The sequence below is a fragment of the Haemorhous mexicanus genome, chromosome Z (assembly GCF_027477595.1).
Source record: "Haemorhous mexicanus isolate bHaeMex1 chromosome Z, bHaeMex1.pri, whole genome shotgun sequence".
NCBI lineage: Eukaryota > Metazoa > Chordata > Aves > Passeriformes > Fringillidae > Haemorhous > Haemorhous mexicanus.
This window is the reverse complement of record NC_082381.1, coordinates 50957434-50982106: the sequence shown is the minus strand read 5'-3', so window position 1 is coordinate 50982106 and position 24673 is coordinate 50957434. Positions and strand designations below refer to the sequence as shown.

The window sequence follows — 24673 nt, the reverse complement described above, 5'->3', positions numbered from 1 at the left end:
AGGTGGGGCTGACAGGACGCACCTTCCCAGGTCCTCCTCCTTGTCCTTTTTGGAGAAGGCAGTAATGTTGACTTTGCTCCAGTCATTGGGCACCTCTGCTGTTCTCCATGCTTTTGCACAGATAATGGAGGCTGGCTTATCAACATCTGCCAGCTCCCTGGGCTCCCATGGGTGCATCCCATCAGAGCATGGATTTATGGGTGTTAAGTCTCTCTGGCTGATCTCTAACCCAACTCTCTGTGACCGGGGCAAAGTCTTCCTTCCTCCAGCCTTCTTCTCTTGCCTCTGACTCCTCAGGGTTGGCCTCACCAGTAAAGACTGAGACAAAGGCATTCAATAATTCTGCCTTCTCTGTGTCTTCCATCACCAGGACACCCATCTGATTCAGCAGTGGCCCCAGATTTTCCCAATCTTCATTTTGCTGCTGAGTTACTTGTAGAAACCCTTTCAGTTGCCCTTGCCAGATTCAATGCCAAGTGGGCCTTGGTCTTCCTCATCTGATCCCTGCATGTTCTGATGATGTTCCTATAGTCCTCCCACAGGGCCTGGCTCTTTTTTCACATCCCAGAAATTTCTTTCTAGAAACTCTCTGCTCATCCATGCGGATCTACTGTCCCCTTTGCCTGATTTCCTGCTCATAGGGCTTCGCTGATCTTGAGCTTGGAGGAAGTGAGACTTAAATATCGACCAGCTCTCTTGGACTTCCTTATCTTCTAGAGCCTTATCCCATGTGATTCTTCTAAATAGGTCTTTGAAGAGGTCAAAGGTGACTCTCAGGAAGGTCACGCAGGATGCTGACTCCCTCCCTAGGACAAAGGGCCAATGTGTATGTCTCAAACAGCAATACCCAGATAGTTGTGTAGCCAACCAAAGATTGTTGGTAATAACAACCAGTGATTGTTGGTAACACACACTGTGAGAAGAACAGGGTGTGCCTGGAGAAGGTGGCCATACAGGAGTAGGGCAGCAGTCCTGGACAAACAGTCTTGCTGTAACTCTTGGAGATAAGGACCACAGAGTGCAAGAACCAGAATGAGAATGAGAAGGGGGCATGCATGGACTATGGCAAGGGATCAAGACCACCCAAGGTGCCTGAAGCCCTCTGACCCATATACAGAAAGGTCTGAAAGAACTGACTGTGCATGATAACTAATTTGTATAGAAAATGAGAAAGTTGTATTCATGGCAGGGAAAAAAAAGGCATCCTCACAAAGCCCAGGCACACGTGCATCGCCTGTCCCTGGACTTCCCATTAGCTGGAGCCATGCTGGAGACAGGACTCTCTCACTGCGTCTCTCTTGCCTTCCCCCTCCTCTTTCAATCACTCCTCTCTCTCTCTCTCTCTCTCTCTCTCTCTCTCTCTCTCTCTCTCTCTCTCTCTGCCTCCTGCTCTGTCCCCTTTTGCCCTAACTCTTTATCCTAACCCCACTGCTGTGTGCATATTCTAGGAGGTCAGGGACTAACTTGTATCAATTCTCATGACAAGTGTGGAATTTCCTAATAAAGTTTTGCAAGCTTCTGCAGACCATCTGACTTTTGTTGCTCTCTTTGACCACAAGCATCTACAAAACTTGGGTGTTCCCTTCCACTTAAGGACAGGACAACACTGTAACTAGTGATGGCAATATAACATGTAAAAGGACAAACTTCAATCTGAAATAAGAACTTTTCAAAGTAAGAGAAAATGGAGGTTTAACAGTGTCTTTGCATCCCCCTACAGAGGACAATTGATATACAGAATAGTCATGATTTGGGTGTCACATCCATGGTTTATTGGAATTTGTGCTTTGAAAGGTGTGTGTAAATAACACATGATATTTCCTGTTCTTGTGAGAAATTAAATATCCTGGCAATGCTGCAGCCTTTTAATCTCTATTAATTACCCAAGATATATATAATTTGCAGCTTAAAAATATTGTTTTAGACAGCATAAGACTTTTGCTCTTCTTAGGGCTGTCAAGATAAAATGCATCTGCAATAAAGTCTCTGAAGAAAATCCAGATAATGATATTGCAAGTATTGATGCAGAAATCCTGTTGCAAACAATGCCATTCATGTAATGTTGGATGTAAAACTTCAGATCAAATGGGGATACTGACACAACTCACTTCCTTTTGTTAATATTATATAAAGTAAGTAGTTTCTGCTTGTCATGACTCTGTCTCTGCATTTGCCCTGAATAAATCAGAATTAAAGGATTTTACATTGCCTGCAAGGAGAAACAAAATCTCACTATTTTTCCTGCTCTTGTAAACTGGGACTTTCACTGAGATATTGGTGGTAAATTCTAGAATCCAGTATTTGAAAGGTAAAGCTTTTCTTGAAGACTGAAAATGGGCAAGCAAGATCTGGATGTGGAAAGTCTTTAGCTGCTCTTCTGGTGTTTCTGAACACAAGCAAGGTATTCTTGCACATCGTCTGGAGAGCCAAGTATAAACGGAACTCTCTGGTGAATATTCTCAGGTTTCACATCCAACACTGCTTCGGTCCCTGTAGTTGCTATGCCACCTGCCTGCTCAATGATGAAAGCCATAGGGTTGCATTCATAGAGAAGTCGGAGCTAGAAAGAAAAAGGAAACACTTGATTGCCTATGAGGGAAATTATATCAAAGGACTTGCCAAAACTTAGCATTCCTTTAGTGATTTTAGAAAATTTTGTGTCAAACTTCAATTGACCTAAGTAGCAATGTCTTTCAGAGAGCCCTTCCTTCCCTCTCTTCTTCTCACCTTTCCTAAAGCCTTCTGCTTGGAGGAACAGTGTGCTGACCTTACATCCAGGCATCACCACTATCATTTCCGAGCTGTCATACAGACGTGCAGCACCAGTGAAGCTGTATTTTGTCAAAAATGCCAAAAGTGGGTGTCCCACAGGCATCAGCAAAACAGTTAAGCCGGCTAAGTTAACAGTACTGGGAAAAAAAGCCAAAATATCTTCTTATATGGAGTGTTCACGTGTTAACTCAGAGCTTGGGATAATCATGTTAAGTTTAGTCAGAATATTTTGGAGTTTGAAACTTGATGCTCCCAGTCTCAAATTTCAGAGTTTTATTGCTTCTCTTCAGAAATGCAGATAAATGTTAGTGGTCTGAATTTATCCAGACAGTGGGTTCAGAAGGAGCTGCAGTTATTTATTAAAGGCAAAATTTCCATTTTGGTTTGGACCCTGATAAATTTTTTAAATTTTTTTTAAATTTTTTTTAAATGTTACCTCTTGGGGTGAGTATGATATGGTGGAATGCAAATTTATTTAGGACATATGGCAAAAGTTTCTGTGTTTAAATGAACAGCGGTGATAGCTGGTCAGTTCTGAATAAATATTATTTCTGTAGGTTTATCTATGAAACGCTGATGTAAAATATTAGCACATATTTTGTTTAAAGGACTCTTGACATGTACAAAAGAGAAAAAGTTTTCTGGGAAAAAGGAAGTGTGGCAGAATGCTACTGTATATAGAGACAGAGAAATGGGTTGAACACAGGACTTCACTACCCATCATGCCCTTAGCACACTGCAATAAAACCATGTTTTACCACAACTTAAATTGCACTGTGTTACCTCCTTTCTTATCTTTAAAGCCCATTGAAGTGCTACTTCTGGTACAAGGACTCCATCTCTGAGGCAATATAGGACCAGTATCTTTCACTCTTTTTCCTACTGCTTGGCCCAATTCTGGAAGGTCATGAGCCAGCAAACAGCAGTGGTATCACCATAGAACCACATTTCAAGTTTCTTGTTGCTACTGTGACTTTGCAACTTGAGGAAAGCAGTTTTTCATCAGGTAGCAATGCAACTGCACTTAGGGATCTTCAGACAGGCTCCGTCTTCAGACAGGTTTAACATTTTCACGTAATAGTGAACTAGAAGCCTTAAGTTTATAAAAAATATTATTCAAAATATACCATTTGAAAAGAAAATTTATTTGTTGTCTTGTCCTGTAGTGTTTATTGAGCATTTAGTTTTCTTTCTTTAACTTCAGGAAAGATCTGTAAATTTTAGGGCCCACATCCATGTAATTTGCACTTACTCTAAAGACTTTTGATCAATTCCTTTTGATCAGTTCCAGTGATATTTGATTCTTTTCAGCTCTTTAAACAAGTGCATAGACTGTCTTTCAGGGGAAAGATGATCAGGGCACTTGCCACAAGAGTATTATTTCTCCAATAAGAAAAGATATGAAAAGATATGTGAAAAGAACTATTTACACCTGCACTCGGAGACAGAAAGAAAACTTATTTTTAATGGTAGCATGTTTTGTTTCTTCCATTACTCTCTTTACTGTGGCAGTTCAAGCCAGAGCAATCCAATAACAAATGTGGGTTAACTCTGTGGAAACGTTTATCTCTATAAAGTTATGTAAGTGCCTTGTTCCTTTGTACTTTTGTCCTGTTTTTCATTCTCTCTTTTCAACAATGGTTTAGTACAGATTTCAAAACAAAAAGTTTCATTTAAAGAGGCCAGTCAGCAAACCTACTATTTTCACATACAGCAAATTCCTTTCTTGTCCCTTTCTCCTATGTACAAACAGATCCACATCATTTAGTGAGGGCTTTTGGGGATGGTGTTTTGGTTTTTTTTCCTGTGGGATGGTGATTCAAAAATTTAAATAATTTTTTGCCAGGACAAACATGCAGACATTTTTGGTTGCATATGTTGAAGATTACTATTTTCCTGTTTTTGCTTTGAAGGCCATTTGGATCTGCTGGCATTTTGGTAAATACAAGCTCACCATGATGAAACCAGTAGTCCTCTCTCCCTAAAGACGGTAGATATTGGGATATTCTGAGACCAGTGGGACATGAGGCAGATTCCTTCATGTACCAGCCATGGAAGCAAAAACATTTGAAGAGAAGGTTTTAAGTATGGTGTAGATCAGGAAAGAATGTATTCTTGGAGTCAGAACACCAAGTCCAACCTGTTAATGTACTGAGCCAATGATTTCCTAAGGATGACCTGCAGGTCACTGCCAGACCACAGATCAGCTGTATGACTAGGTCCCTTGAAACACATTTGTTTAGAAAGTTGATAATATGGGTATTTGATGCTGCAGAAGAGAAGTTGAGGTTGACAGTGGTCTGTGGCCCATCTCTTTAAAGACTGACTGCATTGCATTGCGCTGCATTGTCACAGTGCATTTTGTACCAGTGTCCAAATGGGAAGTCATATTTTCCTAAAATACTGAATGAAACCCACCTTCCACTGTAATCACCTTTTCTGATCAGGTAGTAGAAGTGTGAGTTTGCAGAGCTGGTGATATAAGTGTCCTTTGGAAACATAAGGTAGGAAAACCTTTTTCTCTAGCACTGGACTAAACCCTTTCTGGAGCTCAGCATGTCCCACTGGCTGGTGTGATAACTCTAGCTGCCAGTTTAAAGTGCAGAGGTTTTCCTTAGATCTCAATGGGTTTCTATGGTACTGAAATACTACCTTTAGAAAAATCATTAAGTCCTTGTTTGCAGTGAAAGCCACTTGAGTATTTAATAATATAAAAACACAGAGGAAGATTTCTGGCCTAAATTGGCAATTGCCTAAATTTCTTTCCTAAATTCAATTGCTGAGTGTAATTTTCATTAATAATTTTTTCTGCAGTGAAACATTATGATTTGTTTATTTATCTAAACTATTGCTCTGGTACTACCAGAGATATTAGGTTGGCTAAGTTCACCAGAAGGGAATTCAAATTACCTACCTTTCCTTTAGGACTCTTCTGATTAGCAGGATACATGAAGATCCCACCGTACATCAAAGTACGGTGAACATCAGCTACCATGGAGCCCACATACCTGGCACCGTATGGGGAACTGCCATCCTGTAAAACATGGAGCAAAGCACTATATTTACCAGGCTAGACAACTGGTAATGTGGCAAAATGTAATTTTTGTATGAAACAGGAATCAAAGATGCTGAAAGCAATGGCTGCTTATGAATACTGCAAATACCGAAATCAGTCCTAAGCTCAGCCTTTTGTAAGATGTGATTGTCTACAGGGTTCAAAGATTAGAGTTTTAATGAGCTGCATTCACAGTATACCAACCAGACTGCCTGTAATTTTGGTGCAAAATTTGGAATCAACCCCAGCCTGTGAAAAACCAAGGGACTGAAAACTTCTTCACCTTATCAGAACAAGGTCAAAATAATTTGATTTTTGATCTTTCACTGGTTCCTAAGCCAGAGCATGAGGTGTGGTGCCACCCCTCTACATGTCCAGATGGCTCCAAGAGGACTCCAGATTTTACCTTCTACCTTATTTGTCAGGTGGTGAAATTGGTCATAGCATTGATTCTGCAGCTTAGTTTGGGAGATTCCAATTTATTAATGACTGTAATTTTCCTTGCTCTCAGGTTAGAAACTGATGTTATTGAAGGACAGGGCATTTCAACGAGAGCAATCAAGGAAGTATTCATGCCAGTCTCAAGTCTGCTGGTCATAGAAATGGGTAGGTAGAAGACATAGAAGACAAGCAAGGTGTCTTGAACAAATAGAAGTACATACAGTAGATCAAATAAGCTCCACTCAAGAACTTTTATGAAGGGGAGATACAAAATACAGATGTAAACTGAAGGAAAGCTTTTTAAGAAAATAATTTTGCTGGTCTTCTCATATCTCTCAGTCTGTCTTCAATAAAGCTGAGGAGGCATTTTCATCTTCCCAGAGCATTACTAGAGACTGAACTTCATGAACATTTAATACACATGTACGTTTTGTATTACAGTGCTAAAAGCCTGAAAAGATCTCAGTGGGTTTTTTTCCTGTCTGGGTCAGTTTTCTAATAAAAGATCTCAGCACTTTCTACAAAGCTCATCCTGTTCTGATAGTATATCAAGAAAAATATATAGAAAACTTGTTCAGCAATGCCAGCTCCAAGACATTCAGGCACCACAAGTTAGTCATCTTTCTCTGCAAAATCATAAGGTTGGCTGGGGAAAAAAATCCACAACTGGAAGCAAAATAGAGAAAAACATAATTCTATCTTGAATAATTTCTTCAAATTGTTCAATGTGACTGGGAAGTATTGATAATTACTCTCTTTTAAAATGGAAAAAAAATTCTCATGAAATTACACATTATACAGCAACAGAACATTAGGAAGTAAGGCTCTATGCTGCTAAACATAAGACTTGGATTTTGATATAGCTGATAATAAAATTAGAAAAGAGACCTATTCCAGGATATCTAATAAGCCTTGTTCAAATGCACATGTGTTGGTTTTTATGATTCATGGTGCACAAATTAGAAGAACTATGAAAAATTCAGAAGAAAACAATGCAGACTGTGAAAGACTGATGGATAAGGCACAGCCTAGAACTTTTACATTTAGTTTTGTTTAAATCTGGTCCCATTAATTGTAGGCACAAATGAACAAAGTTTTTAAGTATTTGCTCCCTTGTTTTTCATGGCTTATGCCCAAATAATTGCATATTTAGGCTTCAAATGATAGCTTCTCCATCTCACAGCTATTTGTCCTTGTGACTTCACAATTGTAAAAACCTGACATCAGGAAAAACCAAACACCTTAAGAGGTAGTAAAGAGATTAAAATGTGAGTTTTGAGTGGGAAACATATGATTATAGTCTCAAATTACCTTTAAAAACACAATCAAAAGAAGAACTTTCTTTTGTGGTTTTAAAAGGTAATGAACTGAGTCTAAAGAACAGGTTAAGCCATAACATATTAACAAGCAGCTCCTGAACCAGATTGCTAAGGATTGATTCTATGATATTATCAAATAAGGACTCTGTAAACCACAGGTATGAAATTTAGTGACCACGAGCTGCATAGCTGAGCCACCTGTGTGCACGTCATCTGATTGGTTTGGAATGTGCTAGATTTCCTATTTACATGCAGATTATTTACATAATTTGTGTGTACATGGATCGCGTTATGTGAAGGCTGCTTTGTGGTTCCCTTCCAATTTAGGATATTCTAAGATCAAGAGGTGCCACTGACAATTTTAGTTGCTTCTTACCCCGATAGATATTCACCAGCTAGAGACACAATGCTGAAAAAAACACAGATAAATTCCTCACTTCTGGTAAGCTTATCACTTGAACCACATATTGAAATAAAATTTTTACTTCCCTTAGCATACAGCTGTCTAGATGGAAGAATAAATAGTCATTTTAGTTAGTGAAATGTTATTTCTTGTTTCTCCAGTTTTGTTGCTCATGCGTTTTTTTCAGATAAGAAAGTTAATAGGTGTTGCATGTGTATTGGCATATTGCCCAGGCATTCTTCTCAAACAAAATAATAGAGCATGAATGCTAGACAGGTTCATCCCTAGCCCTCAGTAATGCCAAGCTCTGTGTTTACTCAATAAGTACTTCTGATTGCTTAGCTGATGCCAATGAAAGATTCATGTTCCCTTGCTCAGCCTCCATGTTGAGTAAACTTGTGGCTACTCTTTGTTTTACCCCTTCTGCTGGTTTTTCTTTTTTTTCTTGACTCCAAGGAACAAAAATTATTCATAACAGATAGGTCCTGTGATTTTTTTTCCCCCTTCACATTCTGATAGAAGTAATTTTTTCATTTCTTTCTTCTACTGATTTTTTCATGTCTTTCCTCTACTGTTTTCTGACAGCCCTGCTCTTCCACAGCAGAACAAGACCAGGTTTTTATCATATATAGAAACAAGCTTTTTCTTATATAAATATGATGACTGGGGGGGGGGGGGGGCAAGAAATTTTTTCTACAGCAGCATCACCCTGCATCCCTTACTCCCCATACAGAGGAGGTGACAAAAGAATAGTGGTTTTACTAGCTTTTTTGTATCACTTGGACGCATCTTGGCTTCATACTGAAATGTGCTGTTGAGGGCAAGCTTTTAATGGCATTGCTGAGACAAAGTTTTGACCAGAGAGTCTCAATTGCACAGCTCTCATCATCAGCAAGTTGTGATGAGACTCAACTTCTCTTGTGCCTGACTGCAGGAAGCAAAGATAAAAGTAGGTGTCATAGCAAAAGGTGACAATGTCCAGAGGGTATTTAAAATTCTACCAGTGCCAGAGAGAAGCTAGGGCCTTGCTGCTATTATGGGAGGAAGAACCCATTTTGGGGAGGAGTTGTAGTAAAATTTGTGCAGAGACAGTTTCTGGCCCAGCAGCACCCACTAGGCATTGCAGACTGGAGTAAACATGCTGCACTACAGGCAACTTTGCAAACAGAAGCTTGCTCTTCAAAACAGTAAAGCAGAAGTGTGATTTTGTCATGCTAAATAAAAAATCTGCTTCACTCTCATACCAGAAGAGATGTGGTTGGACATATGTCTCCCACTACATGATAGTAGTAGAAGGCTTAGGTCTGGCCTGCAGAACACCAGCATTTTTCTGGTGCTTTTTATTCAGAATTGATGCCTTAGGTAAATGGTGATCCACAAGAAAATTTGAGGGTTGATGCGGTTTTGTAGTCCTGACTGTCTGATCTGGGACACTGCTGTTAGATAGTAAGGGGAAATCTCTCTTCTACTCACAAATGGTTGATTTTTAGTGTTTTGTTGCTAATGACAATGATATATATAACATAGGATAAGTTGTAGCCCACACTGTACTTTTGATGCCCTGTTATGTTTTTAACTTTTCAGTTTTTCATGGCAATGTCAGAGAATCATCTGAACAGCATGTTGACCAAGAACTACAGAAAGGAGTTAATAGAGGCAAGATCTAAGGAAGAAAAATGCAAAAAAATGACAGATAGCTAAAACTGATGCCCACTCTCTTGGCTTCTAGTGGCCTGAAGAGTATAGGCTGAATGATCTGCCTGAATGAGGAGGCGATCCTCCATGTCCACGCATCAGGTCCTCCTCAAGTCACAGGCAGGGGATGTTCAGCAGACACCCTCATTACCCTTCTGCATGCTGCAGAGAGGGGGACAGAGACCGAAACTGTGAAAATCTCCACCTGGCTCCTGTAGGGAAGGTAGGAACATCACCAATGTTCCTACAGCTGCAGCTGAGTAGCCTTACAGATGAGGCCAGGAAGCATGTTACATGCCACAGAGAAATGGCAAAACCTCTCTAATCCTCCCCACAATGCAACTATGTCCTCTCCAAATCAAGGAACTGAGTTATGCTGTTTCCAGAACTCAGGTTCATAACAAGCTTCAGATGGGCAGGGCACTTCCTTGTGCTTTGTGGCCATAACATTTGTTATTTGTAAGGGCTTCAGCCCTTCTCATGCTGACAGCTGTACATCTCAGAGCAGCAAAAATGTGATTGTTCAGCACAACTGAGATGATTTCCTGTGCTCCAAATAACCCATGCACTTCTGTGCTGCTTGCTTTAAAGTAACAAAAATATCTGCCAACTTCTCTTGCATTAGATAAACAATTTCAATAGGTTTTCATCAAATGATGCACAGATTTGAGATAAAATAGTGTTTGCAAATGAATTCTTCCCAGTATGTCCTAACTTTAGGATTTAGTAAGTCACATGATAGAGTGTCCTCATTGATCCTGTGGGGAAATACCTCTGTCTGGTCTTTCCAATGAGTTTGAAATCTTTTCAGTCTTTTACTAGTTGCCTGGGGTTGATGCACTTGTTTAAGAATTTTACTTTATACAACACTTTGGTGGTTTGCAAAACCTCAAATTGATAAATCCAGTCTTAGTGCATTATACTGAACACATAGCCTGGTATAACATCAGCAGAATGAGAAGCACAGATGTTCTTCACTTTCCCAGCTGGATTTTGGGAAGTATGAAAGTTGTGTTGTGGGCATCTGCTTCTCTCACAGCTGAACTGAATGCAGACTTTGAAGTCTCAAAATAATCTCAAATATTCAAAGTTAATATATTTAGAATGCTGTGATGTTAGACTCTCTGTAGCTACAGTCTGGGTAGTATGAAAAGGAGGGTTTGATATTAAGTCAGTAGTCTTGCAGCTATAGCTGATAGGGTAAATCCAGATTTTTTAGCTCAGAAGGAGGAGCTTATGATGGGACCATAGTTTAAATGCTTACTAATTATATTTCCCTTTTACTGCACCCTGAGGTTTTTAGTGAATCCATTTATTTAACACAAACCATATTACAAGTATCCTTGACAACTAATAGCTTAAAAATAATCTGACTTTTTTTAATAGGAAGAGCTTTAAAAACAGCTTCCTGACCAAATTAAGTCCTGAGCTGATCCACATCACCATATTTCATTATGAATTACTCTTCACAGTCACACGTTCAAGAGAGCTTCCAGTTTTCCACATTGAGAGCTCGTGTTCTGTCCTCCAAGCATTGATAAGTCAATACCAAACCATATTTGTCCAAGGAAGTTTATCAGACATGGGATGTCTCTCTTTTAACCACCAAATACAGTGAATTTGTGCCTCACACCATTTGTTTAGGTTTTCTCCCCAGCCTGTATGTTGGTTCATGCTCCACATGATGCATGTAGACTGTACAAGAATGATACTGCATTTTTCAGATGCAAGAGGGTACAGGAAGGAGAAGGTGATGCCACCCAGATTCCTGCAAACACCTTCTGGACAGCACATGGAATCCAGCCCTGAATGCCCAACTGCCCACCTTACTGAACTGCATGTTCAGATAAAGCTAGAAAATGAGGGCATCCCCGAATTTGGAGTGCACATTTCCAGAGTTTCGTTGAAAGATCTAGTTCTTCAGCACATTTCCCTTCACAAAAACAAGCTATGACTTTATTTACCAAAGTCTAAGTTGTAAAAGATGTCAGGATGCCAAAAAGAAGCTCCATTACGTGCATATCCAAAATGGACCAGCTGGTAGGAAAGGGTTACATGGGTCTGAACTCAGGAAGACCTTCAAATCCTTTTCCATCAGCCAGGACTGCATGGAATGCAGTGCTTGCCAGTGCACGGTACACTGGGTACAGTGCTAATATTTTCTTACCTCAGGGAATTTCTTCTTTTGCAAATATTCTGTCATTGCAGGATCAAAATACTTTGCATAGCCTTCATTGAGACTGTATACTTTCCCCTTCTTCTTGATTTTAACATCTCTGTCCACCAAAATAAATTCACCAAGACCCTGCAGGACAGGATAAATGAGGTATTAGCAGGCAGCAGAAAATGTTGTTGACTTTCTGTAACAGTTGTCACACTAGAAATGGCAGAAATGCTAGCACAGCTTGATCCTTTCAGTATCAGCCTAATGTATAACCTCACAATATTTCAAAAAGAGCAGAAAGCAGAGAATTTACATTAAAATAATGAAAACTTGTCACATCGGTACTATAAAAAAAACCTAATTGGAATAGAGTATCAAAAGAACAAAAATCAGCCCTGAAAGCAGATGGATCATGAATCTCTGTCCTCAAATCATAAGACTGAAAATTAAGAAATGATACTGTCTTCTGACTTTTGGACTCTTTTTGCCTGTCTTGTCTAAATAACTTAAAGTGAATGTCAGCTACACCCATGTGTTACTCTCTGCAGTTTGATTTCCACTTCCACTTTCTCTTTCTCTGTCTCAAGAAGAGCAGTTAATTTCCCAGTTCTGTCCACTTGGAATGAGACTATTTACAAATGTTACAAGAAGGTTTGGTAATAATTCATCCTTTTATTAAAAACAACCCCACAAAAACAGAAAAATCCACACTATGTTATTCCCCACATCTAATTCTGGTTTTACAAATAAATTATCTTCCTTGCGCTCCCACAGTAGCACTCAGTGTGTTCCTGGGCACTGAAGAGTGGCACATGATAAATTGTACAGCCATTGTTGTGCTTCTGCAAATTTTTGGGTATGCATCTTAGGTTACAGCCATAAAACTCTACTGCACTCAGGAAATCAAACATCACTTGGCTCAAGCTATCAAAAAAATGGTCCTTGCCTCAGGCTAAACAGTGAACATGTTGATGTTCCTATTCAGACAGAAAAATCAAGAATAAAATTAACACAGATTCCTTTAAGTGAAGACAAAGACATTGTACAAATTAAATTTTCTTAAGAGTTGGTTTGAATGAAGAGGGTTTCAAACACTTAATTGAGAATTTAAGTTAATTTCACTTCTATTGAGCAGTAAAAAACTAAGCAGGTATTGCAACCAACATGCTTGCACATTATTAAATATTTATAAAGAGAAGGTGGGATGATCCAGGATACGGAAAAAATAATTGCATAAAATGGATAGAATCAAGGATTAGCAATTAGCAAAAACAAGTAAAATGAAGCACAGAGAGCTCTAAAAGACAGTGGCAATGTGCTTAACACCGTGACTGTACCGGATCGAGCATGAAGCAGTCCACTCCTTGCCCTGTGGAGAGGGCAACCAGCGTAGCACTACCATACAAGGCATATCCTGCAGCAACAATATTGCGTCCAGGCTGTAAAGCATCTTTTTCAGAGGGCTCATCATCTGTTTCCTGAGGAAAAATTACCATTTGAACCAAAGGTTAAATTCTGATAATGAACAATAGAAACAACTTTTCAATAATAATGTGTGACAGATTTCCTTTTGCTGTCTCTGCAGGCCTTTGAAACAACAAAAACAGAGATTGTTACACACCCCCCCCTCCCCCCCATTCAGGGCAAGTTTGGTTCAGGTACATGTACATGCTGGGACAGGATGTTGAGAGTTTGTTATTTTATACGCCATGCAACCAATATGATACACGCCACAAAGCTGATCCCTTAACATTATATCCCCAGCTATAAACTGAGGATCACCAGAAAACTGAGACAGAACAGAGATACTAATTTACTGTAAATGTAACATAAGCTATGATACTGACACCTCTCAGAGGGAAAAACTGAGAGATAAATGCTGTAATTAACATTACAGAAAAAATGCTCCCATAGTATAGAACAAAAGGGCATATGGTGCAACATGATGGAACCAAGTTTTTGTGTTGGTCTCTTCTACTGAAGGGATGCATAACTGAAGGGATATAAATGTTCACCTATTATATACAAATGCTCATCATATTATATACAAAATAACAAACACATTTGGTCATGTAAAGTGTACATGTATGCAGGTACTCATCTACAAGTCTACACAGGACATTCAGGTGGCATTTTACTTCATGCTTTTAATCCATTTCTGACAGTCATACTTTGATTTGGCACTTTGGTTATCCCTTGCTTTTGGAGCAACAGTGGCCCAAGCAGACAAGGTGCAAATATTTCCAGCCAGCTCTAGGGCTGTGCCTCGGCCATGGCTTACAAGAGTTTGTCTGGTGGGGTGGCTAAGGAGCACAGCCAACAGTACTTTGGGAAGGCTGGTTACAGCCTTCATCTCCTGCTGCTACAGCATGGGTGAGGATTGCTTGATATCAATGCTTATTTAAAAGTTCAGCATTTGTGGTGGGTCTTGTACAGATGTTTTGGTGGTGGTCCATGGGGAACTGAAATGAAACACTCCCCTTTCTTCAGACCATGGCTTAGTATTTTATTGTTCCCAACTCAGAGAGTGTCTTAGTGATTGCACAGGCTTATTTAGATTGAGTAGGAGCTAAATAGAAACAGCAGGTCTAGCCCTGAATATTTGGTTAAAAAAAATTAAAATCCATGAAGACTGTCTTGTGTAGAATATAAAATATTTGCCCATCAGGGTCCTAGTAAGGTGTATGCCAACGCTTTGAGGAAAACTGAGATGTGGGACACCAAAATGACATCTTCTTGTTACACGAACATAGTAATTTCACATCAAAATGTTTTCATTTTCAGCTGAAAGACTTTGTTACTCAAGTCACTTCACTTAAAGTCTCTAACTGTATTTTGCTCAAATCCTTTTACTACTATTTTGCCAAGTCCTTCTGTGGAAATAAAAAATCCAGCTGACAACCAGCTCTTCATGGGAACTGAAACATAGCATGTACAAATATATGTAGTACTCAGTCCCTTGAAACTATGTCAAGCTGCTTATCCCGGGAGGTTATAATGCAGATAATGAAGGAACACTAGCTTAAACTCTTGTTTGCATATTTCAGAGCTTCGAAAATTGACTAATAGTAGCTAATACTTTGCAAAACAATCCTTACAGTACCAACTATTATGGCCTAGGTAGCTTGATCTCTTTCAAAAATATACCCCTATGGTACATACATCTCACCATTAAAAACAATGTTTGTCTATAGCAGACTAATTATCTGCAGCATCAAATGCAGGATTAAACATTAATTTAGACAGTTAGTTCCAAACATATTATGGCTGTCATAGCTTTTTGTATGTTCCTTCATTAAAGAAAAAATAATTTTGTATAGAGCAAAGTGCTTTGTTTTCTAGAACACAGTGTATTTATAATACATGTGATTTTGGGTTATATATGATATTGTTTTAAAATATATTTTTTCTGAGATGAGCTTTTCAGTCCTATTTCTTAAATTCATTTCCTATGTTAATATGATTGAGAAACTATATATTTGTTGACTATTCTGAAAAAAGCAGAGGAACTCCTCCTTCAAGGCATAATCAGTTGGGCTGAATTCACTTGCTTTTTCACCCTTATTCACAACTGTGTTTCCAAGAGATAGCTTCCGAAAAGAAGAAGAAAAGAGAAAACATTTTGCAGAGCTAGTCAAAGTGTGAAAAAGTTACAGATCAGCTGATACTTCAACATTAGGACTGCAGGAGTTTTGTCCTGCCAAGTACCATGTACTGTTAAACAAACCAGGGAATTAGGCTGGGCAGTACACTCTGATAATTGCTATTTTCTCTTCTTTCTGGGGCACAGATGGATTTCCTGTCCATCATATTTTGACTGTGGTGGTGGTAGTGAAATACCTTTAGGGACCCTTATGCAAAACAATAAAATAGAGAGATGGACTTCAAATAATGAGTTATAATGACTCTGTCAGTATAACTCATAATTGGTGTGAGGCTTATGAAACAAAGGCTGCAGAGTTTGGCTATAGGGGTACCCTCAGGTGATATCTGAGTTTGAATTTTTCTGTGTTTGTGATTTGCCTGGCATCACATGAGGGAATTCTCATCAGCACTGGGAGCAGCACTAAAATGACTTGATTTCCAGGTCTCCATTTTTATCATGTGTTTCATGAGTAGCCTTTGTGTTTTTACTGAATTCTTACACCTTCTCTGTGAGGGACCACATGAAGGGGAGGACATTGTCCTCACAACAATGAAGGGTAGCAAATAAAATACATCAGCGGCATTGGGCAAAGTTACAAATTAAAACCAAAATGAAACAAAGCAAGAGAGTTTCATAGCAAATTTGTGCAGTATGAATTAAGGATTGTAGATTTAGCTCAGTGGCATGAAAACATGGGCAGAACCCAAACGAAAAGCATTTTTTGTCACCACATCTTGACACCTCGGTAACTGAGAGCACCTCAGTGGCAGCAGCCGTCCAGTCCTCTGCTGATTCAGCAAGGCTCCTCCCTCAGCCCCACTTTTCTGGTGTTTCTGATTTTCAGCTGCACCATTGTGGTCTCAGAAAGCAAAGGCCAGGTGAAAAATTAAATAAATATGAGGTAGTATTGATTTCTTCATGGGTTTTTCCAAAATACTGATAGAGTGTTGTTCTTACATGATGAAATTGTCCCTCCCACTGTGGTGGAGGGTCTGGACTGGAAGCAATCAGACAACTGTTTTCAAGATTGAAATGTATTGTCCAAGTCTAACCTTTCTATAAGAGTGCTTATTACCTGTTTTAGTTTCTTTCTAAAATAAGACAAATGTTTCTGCTCTGGAGAGTGTGCCTTTGGAAATGAAGTTAGCATGAGACATGGTGAGAAAATCAGTCAAGAACTCATCTCAATCTTAGATGCCAAGTTTCATCCTTTGGAATCACAATGGTTCTACCTTTTCAAAATTGTTATTCATGAATCTTAAATGGCCTAAAATTATGTTCTCCTTCTTAAGTTATACTTATCAACTGGAATAAACATCTCACTTTTATTCTTTCACACTACCCTTTAGTAACAATCAATAAAGCACTTCTTATTTAATTATTTCAAAGGAAAATGCAGCTATTGTCTGGGATATTGGGAGATGCTCTTGTCATTTAGGATATCTTTGGAGAGATAACTGAAAAGGATGGAGGTCCCTCTGCTGAACATTAGAGCACACTTCATAGATTTCATCAATACAGATAAAGCTCTCTTCCCTGCAAAAAGCAAGATACTGCATGGTACTGGAAGCAGTCCCAGGAATGCTCTTTCAAAAATCACACCCAGGCACCATCTCAGAGTTGTCTGGCCTGCACAGCATCCATGGTGTGGGTTTGCACTAACCATTAACAGCGCGGACAGCCAAATTCAAGGACTTGGCTTGTGCCACAACCCTCTTGAGGCTGTGCCATAACTATTTAATTCACTAGTAGATGCATATTCTCAACAGTGATGACTACTGTATTACCTACAAGAAATGTAAAAAGCAAGGACTAGCCAGCTGAAAATTATGAGCTAAAAGGTGAGAGACTTAGAAAACGTATCTTCATTTGCTTGAAGAGTCTGAGAACATCTGAGTCTGCAAAGACTTCTTTGAAGTCACAAGTACTGTAAACTCTTATTTCACAATTGCAATGGCTGAGGGTCTCCCACAGTCATATGACCGTGAGCTCAGGCTTTGGAAAAAACACCAACTGCTGGGAGATTAGCAAACAAATCACAAGACTTGGCATGACTGTAACTCTTAGTGTTTGTAATCGGCTGCAGAGCTGCTGCTCTGTGCAGCCGCAGGGGAGCAGACGTGCTGCGGGGGCCCGATGACTGTCGGTGATCGCTTCCTTCAGCCCCCAGCGTTTCCATACGGACTCCCATCCATGGCAGGCACAGCAGCTGGCTCTGGCGGGCCCCCCGGTCCGGTCCAGGGCTGCCAGCCCCCCGCAGTGAGTGTCAGGAGGACAAATACTGCGATTCGTCAGCACCTGACGCCGAGCCAAGGGCCACAGAAGGAGCCAACCCTTCAGTGCCCCGGGGGTGAGGTGGTTGTGGTTAAGTGCCTTTGTGGGCTGTCACCTAACAATTTCATGGGGCTGGGTGTCCCCTTCCTGTGAATTCAGGCAGCATTTTAGCACACGCGAATATCACGTGTTCGTCTACTGTCGCTAAGGCTTCCTTTCGCCCAGAGACACCTAAGGGACCATGGAAAGAAACTAGGCTAGGTGGTGAACTCAAGACGTTTCGCTTTCACCAAGCAAATCGTGCCACGTGTTATTTGCTCCTCCTACCTTTTTGTAGATAGCAAATATTGTTCCTATTGGTGCCAAGCAGTCTATATTGGATGAACCGTCGAGGGGGTCAAAGCACACCACATATTTACCCTAAAACAGAAGGGAACCATTTAATGACAAGTAGCTTGGCATTATTATTTCCTTTTACTTGAAAGCACCCATGTTTTTATGTCTGCATTTAGCCCTCCAAGCGTGCCTGATACAGCTTGTCAGAGAAGGCTGCACTGCTGACCCAGCTGGCCCTGCAGCACAACACCAGCTCCCCAAGGGCTGACAGAGAAATTGGAGAGGACATGTTTCTGCTCAGACAGCACAAATACATGATAGAGAGGAGCAGTCCTCTGCTGCCAAGCAGTGCAAGAAATTGTTTAAAAGCAAAAGGAGTGACTCATTTTGGAAGCAAGCATCTTCCTCTAATGAATATGTTTTCTTTTGCTACCTTTACTGTGAATGAGAGGATTTCGCTGTGTTGTGAGGTTTGAGGGCAAGAAGACAGAAAGAAAAAAATCTTCAGGAAAGGGCTGGTTACATCAGCATGAATAGTAACTCGCTGTAATAGGATCCCCTCCTGGGGGAAGCCTGATGAAGCAGTCAGGTGTTTCCTTTGGACATGTAACATAACACTCAGTTCTGCCAGCCTCTCATCTCATTTTATCTTTCTAAATACTAATGTAATCCAAAACCATTGCACCAGCGGTCAGGGAATGTAATAGTACACTTACACCTGGGATTTGGGATGTGTTAACAAGCTTAACAACAATTATTTTCCCCCCCTTCGCAAAACTTTAATAATAATTTTAGTCTCCACATCTCTTTTAGCTGTTGAAATCATGCCACCCACTACAGTTATTAATCAAAACAACGCAGAAACGGTGCAAATTTTCTGAATTCCCCCGGGAAGGGTTGGGCTTGGGGGCCAGGGCCAGGTTTCATACTTGAAGCAAGAGTGCCACCTGCTGCTGCCTGAGCCGACAACCCCCCTGAATGCCGGAGCTGCACAGACCCGCTTGTCTTTCGGGGTGATGATGGCCTCCTTGTTCTCCTCTGTGACCAGGACACAGGTGCTGTAGGAGGACTGGAGCATGTTAATCACCAGGGAGTTAGATAACACATCCAGCTTCTTCACCTCATCTCCTGTCACATTCACAGTGCCAGCTATACCAAACCTGCAGAACAGTAAAAATGTCAAGAAACCTGAAGGAGGCCAACATTACAGGTTTTAGGAAAAAAAACCTCAACAAGTCAAGGTTGTTCCTTCATCTTATCTTCCTACACCTTCGGATAATCTTTGGATGAAACAGCTGAGGTGCATTATAAGACTGTGGCTGCTGTAGAAAATAAAAGCATGCCCTTTGAGGCCTTACCTGGGTCCTTTTGCTCCTGTGCAGGTGCTCTCCAGGCCAGAAGCAGAGCCTACAGCCCCCCAGGTGGTAAGTACCAGGCTTCCCCAGCAGCCCCATGAAGAAGCTGGCTGCAGTTTTGAGGAAGCAGAAAGTGCAGTGAGCATCTGCAATACTTTCTGTCACTAGCTGCTCAGAGCTCTGTGGTGGTCCTTTAACCCACATTCACTCAGACCCCTGCCAGCCCCAAATCAGGGCTTTAAAGGCATCCCTGGGGAATTCACCATATGCACCTGTATCTCAGGATCAAGGTCTGTTTTATTTGGTGATCCTCAGCTGAGTTAGGATGTCGCTTCTTTTCCCTATCCTGATTTTAGCAATATGCTAATGACATAGTATAGTAGTATATATGTTTCTGAGACTTCCAGTTGAGGATGCACTGTTTAGGCCCAATGTGCATGTTCTGGGCATCTTAAAAATACAAAAACCATGCAGGGAAAAAATACAGCTTTTTTAAATTCATTAAGGGAAATTAAATGTTTTGGGGGCAAGGGGGGAGGGAGGGTGGGTTGAGCAGGGACAGGGTGGGGGGGAAGAGAGGAGGAGAAAGAAGCAAGTAATTAGTCCCTAGAATGATGTTGGTCCGTGGCAGGCCTGAGCTGGGAGTAGGTCTTTTGTCTTTCTCAAAGCTCAAAACTGCCTGTGCTTTTCATAAGTGTTTGGGACATTTTATTTTTGGGTGCCAAATTTAAGATTTTGAAAAGGTCTATGATTTTCAGGGAATGCTAAGTACCTACTCTCCAGTTAGTGTATTTTCAGGCACAATCACAGCTCAAGTCTATGACTTGGAAAAAATTCTCCTTCACTTTTGAATTGAAAATTTGTCTAAATTCATGCTTAGTGCTTTAACATTAAAGAAGACACAGTCTCCTATTTGGAGGGAGTAGAAAAATTAGAGCTCTTTAACTGCACAAATGCAGACGGATGCAAGCCACTTTCACAGTGGCTGAAAGCTTGCCATGGGAATCCCTGAAATGTCATGGTTAGTTTCAGTAATTTGAATGGTGCAATTTACTAATTTGTATGTTTGGATACTTTAGATATTTCTGAGACAACATCTGAAGCTTTTTGTTCATAAAAAGAAACATTTGCTCCTTTATGTTTGGTTTGGGGTTTTTTTCTGAAGGGGAAGAAGAATTACTATTGTTACTATTAGAGGTTATTGCACCTCTAGCCTATCACTTTCTCTGCTGTTACAAGCTATTTCAAAGATTGTCTATATAAAGATAAAAATTCATATAAGAGCAAATCTCCCTTTAAGTCAAGGAAGCAAAATAGCTCAGTTTCACCTAGTAAGGACAGAGACAAAGCATAGTTTATGAGTAAGGGCATAGGAGACTGAAACTGTGGTTCACTTTGAGTATGTCTCATGTCCTCTCTAGGCACTATGAAGTGAGGGCAATAGTTCTGAGACATTGAATTAATGATTTGCCAAGATGATTGAGGACTTGAACCAAATAATCAACAGAAGCACAAAATCCCCCCCAGCCCCTAGGGTCACACATTTTGGTGTTTCTGTGGAAGGAAAGAAAATCCCAAATCCCTGAAAAAATAATAAATGTTGTCTTTCTTTCACAAATATATTCCTGGTCTCTTTCATGCATGTTCAGAAAAATATCTTTCAATACATATCAAGAACTTTCTATTTGAAATGCACGATTTTATTAGGGCATTCCATATCTCTGAACTCCTTCAGATAGATCCCTGTTAAAAGACTCAGACTGATGTCTGTTGCACTTGCCCAGGTGGAACAGCTCAGTACATTCCAGGTTTTGCCAAGGCCATTTTTTATTCCATCTGCAAAAGCACTAGATGCCAAATTGTTACGTTTGGTTTTCCTAGAGGGCCTTTTGAGGCTCCCTGACTGTAACCCTACACGTGGGATACTGCTTGAGGAAGGAAAGAGAAATGCAGCCAGGCACAGCAGCGCATGGAGTTTCTCTCAGGGCTGTTGCTTTAGAGCATTGCTTATACAGCAGACAGGCAGAAAATCAGCTTCCCAAGAAAAGCCAGGCCCTGACTTGTACAGTTCAGCAGAGGGCTTGGATGTTAGCAGAAAATGTCACAGTGAGATATTCTGCATTAAAAATATCATGGTGTGATTTTTAGCAAATTCACAGTAGAGATAAAAATAGATCAGTATCAAAAAGTGCAAGAGATAACAAGGTGAGTAGTGCATCGAAGTTCTGCTCTGACTTACATTTTTAGAGTAAAATATTACAGAACAGTTAGCTTAAATGTCTATCTTGCACCCAGTATTAAAATGCTCCAGAAAGAAAGCTCTCCTGCTTCACACTCTTGATAATCCAGCCTCTGACCTTACTCAGCTTAACAAAGACACTTCCAAGGTATTTCTGAATCTCTGCCCGCTCCCCAGCCTTGCTATGCCAGTAGCTGTCTCTCTGCCTCCTCTTCCTCCCGGTAGGGCAAGGTAGGACTCACATGTGGGCAAGGCCTGCCTTTCTGACAGCAGCAGAAATGGCCTTTATGGCAGTCAGCATGGAGTTGAGCAGCTGCGTCAGCTCCCCCGTCGCTCCTTTCACGCGGCGTCCCTTCTCCATGACAAACCGCGTGAGGGTCAGCATATCCGTTTCGAAGGGGCTTTTGTCCGTCATTTTTGCCTGGTACCAGAGCTCCTTCTCAGCTGGACAAAATGCTCTCTTGCTGTGTTGAGATCCTGGGTAGCTGTTTTATTTTGAGGCGAAGCTGTGTTTGGCTGTGCTGCTGGTCAGAATTTATTAAGATGTTTCTGAGACCATGTGATTGAGTGCTCAGAATAACTGTACCCGAGGCTGGCTCCATGGCTCTGCTGGGATGTAGGAAAGGAGCCTGAGACAGGACAGCTGAGCAACTGCTGCTCATCTGGGCCTCCCCTGCACTGAAATTATCTCTGTGCAGATCTAGCTACATATTCTCACTGTACATCAGACTGATTATAATGCAAAACTCTCTCTGTCTGCATTCTTGGAAATGGCTTTCCTGTAGATCCTGTTCAGCAATGGGTTCACCATAGCCAGGGCTACGTTCACAAGGCACCAGAAATGAAAGCACCAGACACCAGTAACCAAATGTGCCACAGTGTCCCACAGCACTGTGACTCCAGACAGTGAAGTTCCCTTCCCATAAGTCTTGTTTTTTCACTCTCTTTCGGTCTCTGCCCTGAAGGAGGGTTTTGAAGGGGTGCATCTAGATGTGTGTTTTTTAAAGTGTTTTATGTTGCTAGTTGGTCTGCTGCAGTTCCATTTTAATGATTTAATTCCTGGTCTGGGTTGTTTGTAATATTATAGTGCTTGACTGAATGAGAAGTATTGGTTAGCTGTGGCTTGACTAGTTACAAAGTAATTATGCCTCCAATAATTTACAAATAAGGCTTATCTGATTTAAGCAGGTCAATGGCATAACTCACAAAATGAAATTTTATGTTGGCTTCCATATTGTAGTGCAACATGTAAATCTAGGTATGCCCAAATTTGCAATTATGCTGCCAGTAACTCCTTACAAGCAATATCCTAGGAGCACATGATGCCAATGTGAAGGAAGACAGAAACTCTCCAAGTAATGTGTAAGATTTTGCATTAGATACATGCTGTCTGGAACACCAGAGTTATGGATTTTAATTACAGCACTGTCTTCCCGCTCTGACTAGGCAGCAATCGAAACTATATGCTGTTACATGCTGTAGCCTTCATTTTACTTAGGAGCAGCACTCCGATTTTAAAGTAGAAGATATGGAAAGCCCACCAGCAAAACAAGAAAATCTGGAGTAACAGAAGAAAAGTTTTATTAAGTTTCATTGTTATTCTTTTACCTCAAATTACTGCACTAAAATCTTGCCAGGAAGACAGAAACAAAATTCAGTATCAAAACATATACCTAATGTGTTTTTGTTAATAGGAACTGCAGCTGAAGTATTTCTTCAGATTTTCCTAGAGGCATCTCTTCATCTATGAAAAATACATTATTTTAGGGTTTTTAAAGGGATTTGAATGCTAGGGTTTTCTACTTTGAAATCGGCTGCAAGAAAGGGTTTTAGAGATTGACAGCACTGAACATTAGCCACAAGCAGAAAGACAGAGCTCAGTGCTGCTTCCATCCCATGTGCTTAGCTTTGGGGATATTTTTCCAGTCCGTTCCAAGGTGGAGAAAGGACTGGTGAGTAAAGTTACTCAGATGGAGCAACAGGCAGGTTTTATACTACATCCTCCAAGGCAATGGTTGAAGAAGAAAGAAATGTTGAAGATTTCTCTTTTCTACTACAGTTAAACGTACAGGATACTGTTCACATCACAAGACAAAAGTTACACAGCATGTTCTGACTGGTTAGGAAACTTTCTTCTTTTGAACAGACTGTGTAAAAAACCAAAAATAATGTATGTGGAGCTTTGGGATAGCACATGGTAGGATCAACAAAAGAAGGTTTCACGTTACACATGCAAAAATACCTGCTGGCCTTAAGTACAACCATTACATTCTGCACATTATTTCATCATCATGGCAGCTGTCACCCTGACCCATACTAAAATGCTTTTAGTGCCAAATCTCTCTGCTGTGTAGCTGGAATGCCATGAGCATACCAAATCAAATTAGTAAATAAGAAATGGGGTGAGGGTTGGCCTATGACTTCTAACTTTTGTCAAAACATCACATGCAGATATTCTGTTGATTCCAAGTAATCATTTACACTGGTCAAAAAGACAAAGTTCAGACCATCTTCCAACAGAAAATTTGTTTTGGAGTTAGTGGTTCAAAGAGTGTTTTCAGAGCTAATAAGTCCACTATTTGCCTTTTTTTTTTTTTTTTTTTTTTTTGTAAAATATGTGAATGTATTTTATAGGTACTGGATTTTTATTATATATGAAGCACAGCGCTTTGAGCTTCTCAAATAATGGTCCTTAAATAAGAAATTAATTTACATTACTATGTAAAGAACACAGACTCTTCAACCAATCTTTCCATAAATATTGCGGTGAACAGCACAGCAAAAAGAGAAATTAAACCTGGATAAAGGCACACAATTGGATTGTATGAAAGCTTCACCCTTTATTATTTTGTTAATACTGTAATCCCACTGAAACATAACAACCCAAATGATTATATGGAATAATTAGGCTATACAAATAATTACCATTTTGGGAACATGGGGAGAAATCAGACTGTGTAAAAAATGTGTGATG

At 40.2% G+C, this 24673-nt stretch overlaps 1 protein-coding gene across 1 annotated transcript; it reads right to left on the bottom strand.

The window, feature by feature from the left end:
* Positions 1 to 1749: 1749 nt before the first annotated feature.
* On the bottom strand, positions 1750 to 23273 carry LOC132322218 (fructose-1,6-bisphosphatase isozyme 2). Its single transcript, XM_059836571.1, has 7 exons — positions 21942 to 23273; positions 19103 to 19265; positions 18097 to 18189; positions 13187 to 13327; positions 11853 to 11990; positions 5687 to 5806; positions 1750 to 2560 (listed from the first exon to the last, which is right to left on the bottom strand). Exons 1-7 carry the CDS (start codon positions 22112 to 22114, stop codon positions 2366 to 2368), a joined length of 1023 nt encoding a protein of 340 aa, XP_059692554.1. The 5' UTR covers positions 22115 to 23273; the 3' UTR covers positions 1750 to 2365.
* Positions 23274 to 24673: the final 1400 nt, after the last annotated feature.

Coding starts and splice junctions, on each gene's coding strand:
- LOC132322218 (XM_059836571.1), bottom strand. CDS start 22,114: ATGACGGACAAAAGCCCCTTCGAAACGGATATGCTGACCCTCACGCGG. Junction 13,328..18,096: donor TATTTGCTATCTACAAAAAG/GTAGGAGGAGCA, acceptor ATTTTTCCTCAG/GAAACAGATGATGAGCCCTC. Junction 5,807..11,852: donor AAAAGAAGAAATTCCCTGAG/GTAAGAAAATAT, acceptor CATGTTTTACAG/GATGGCAGTTCCCCATACGG.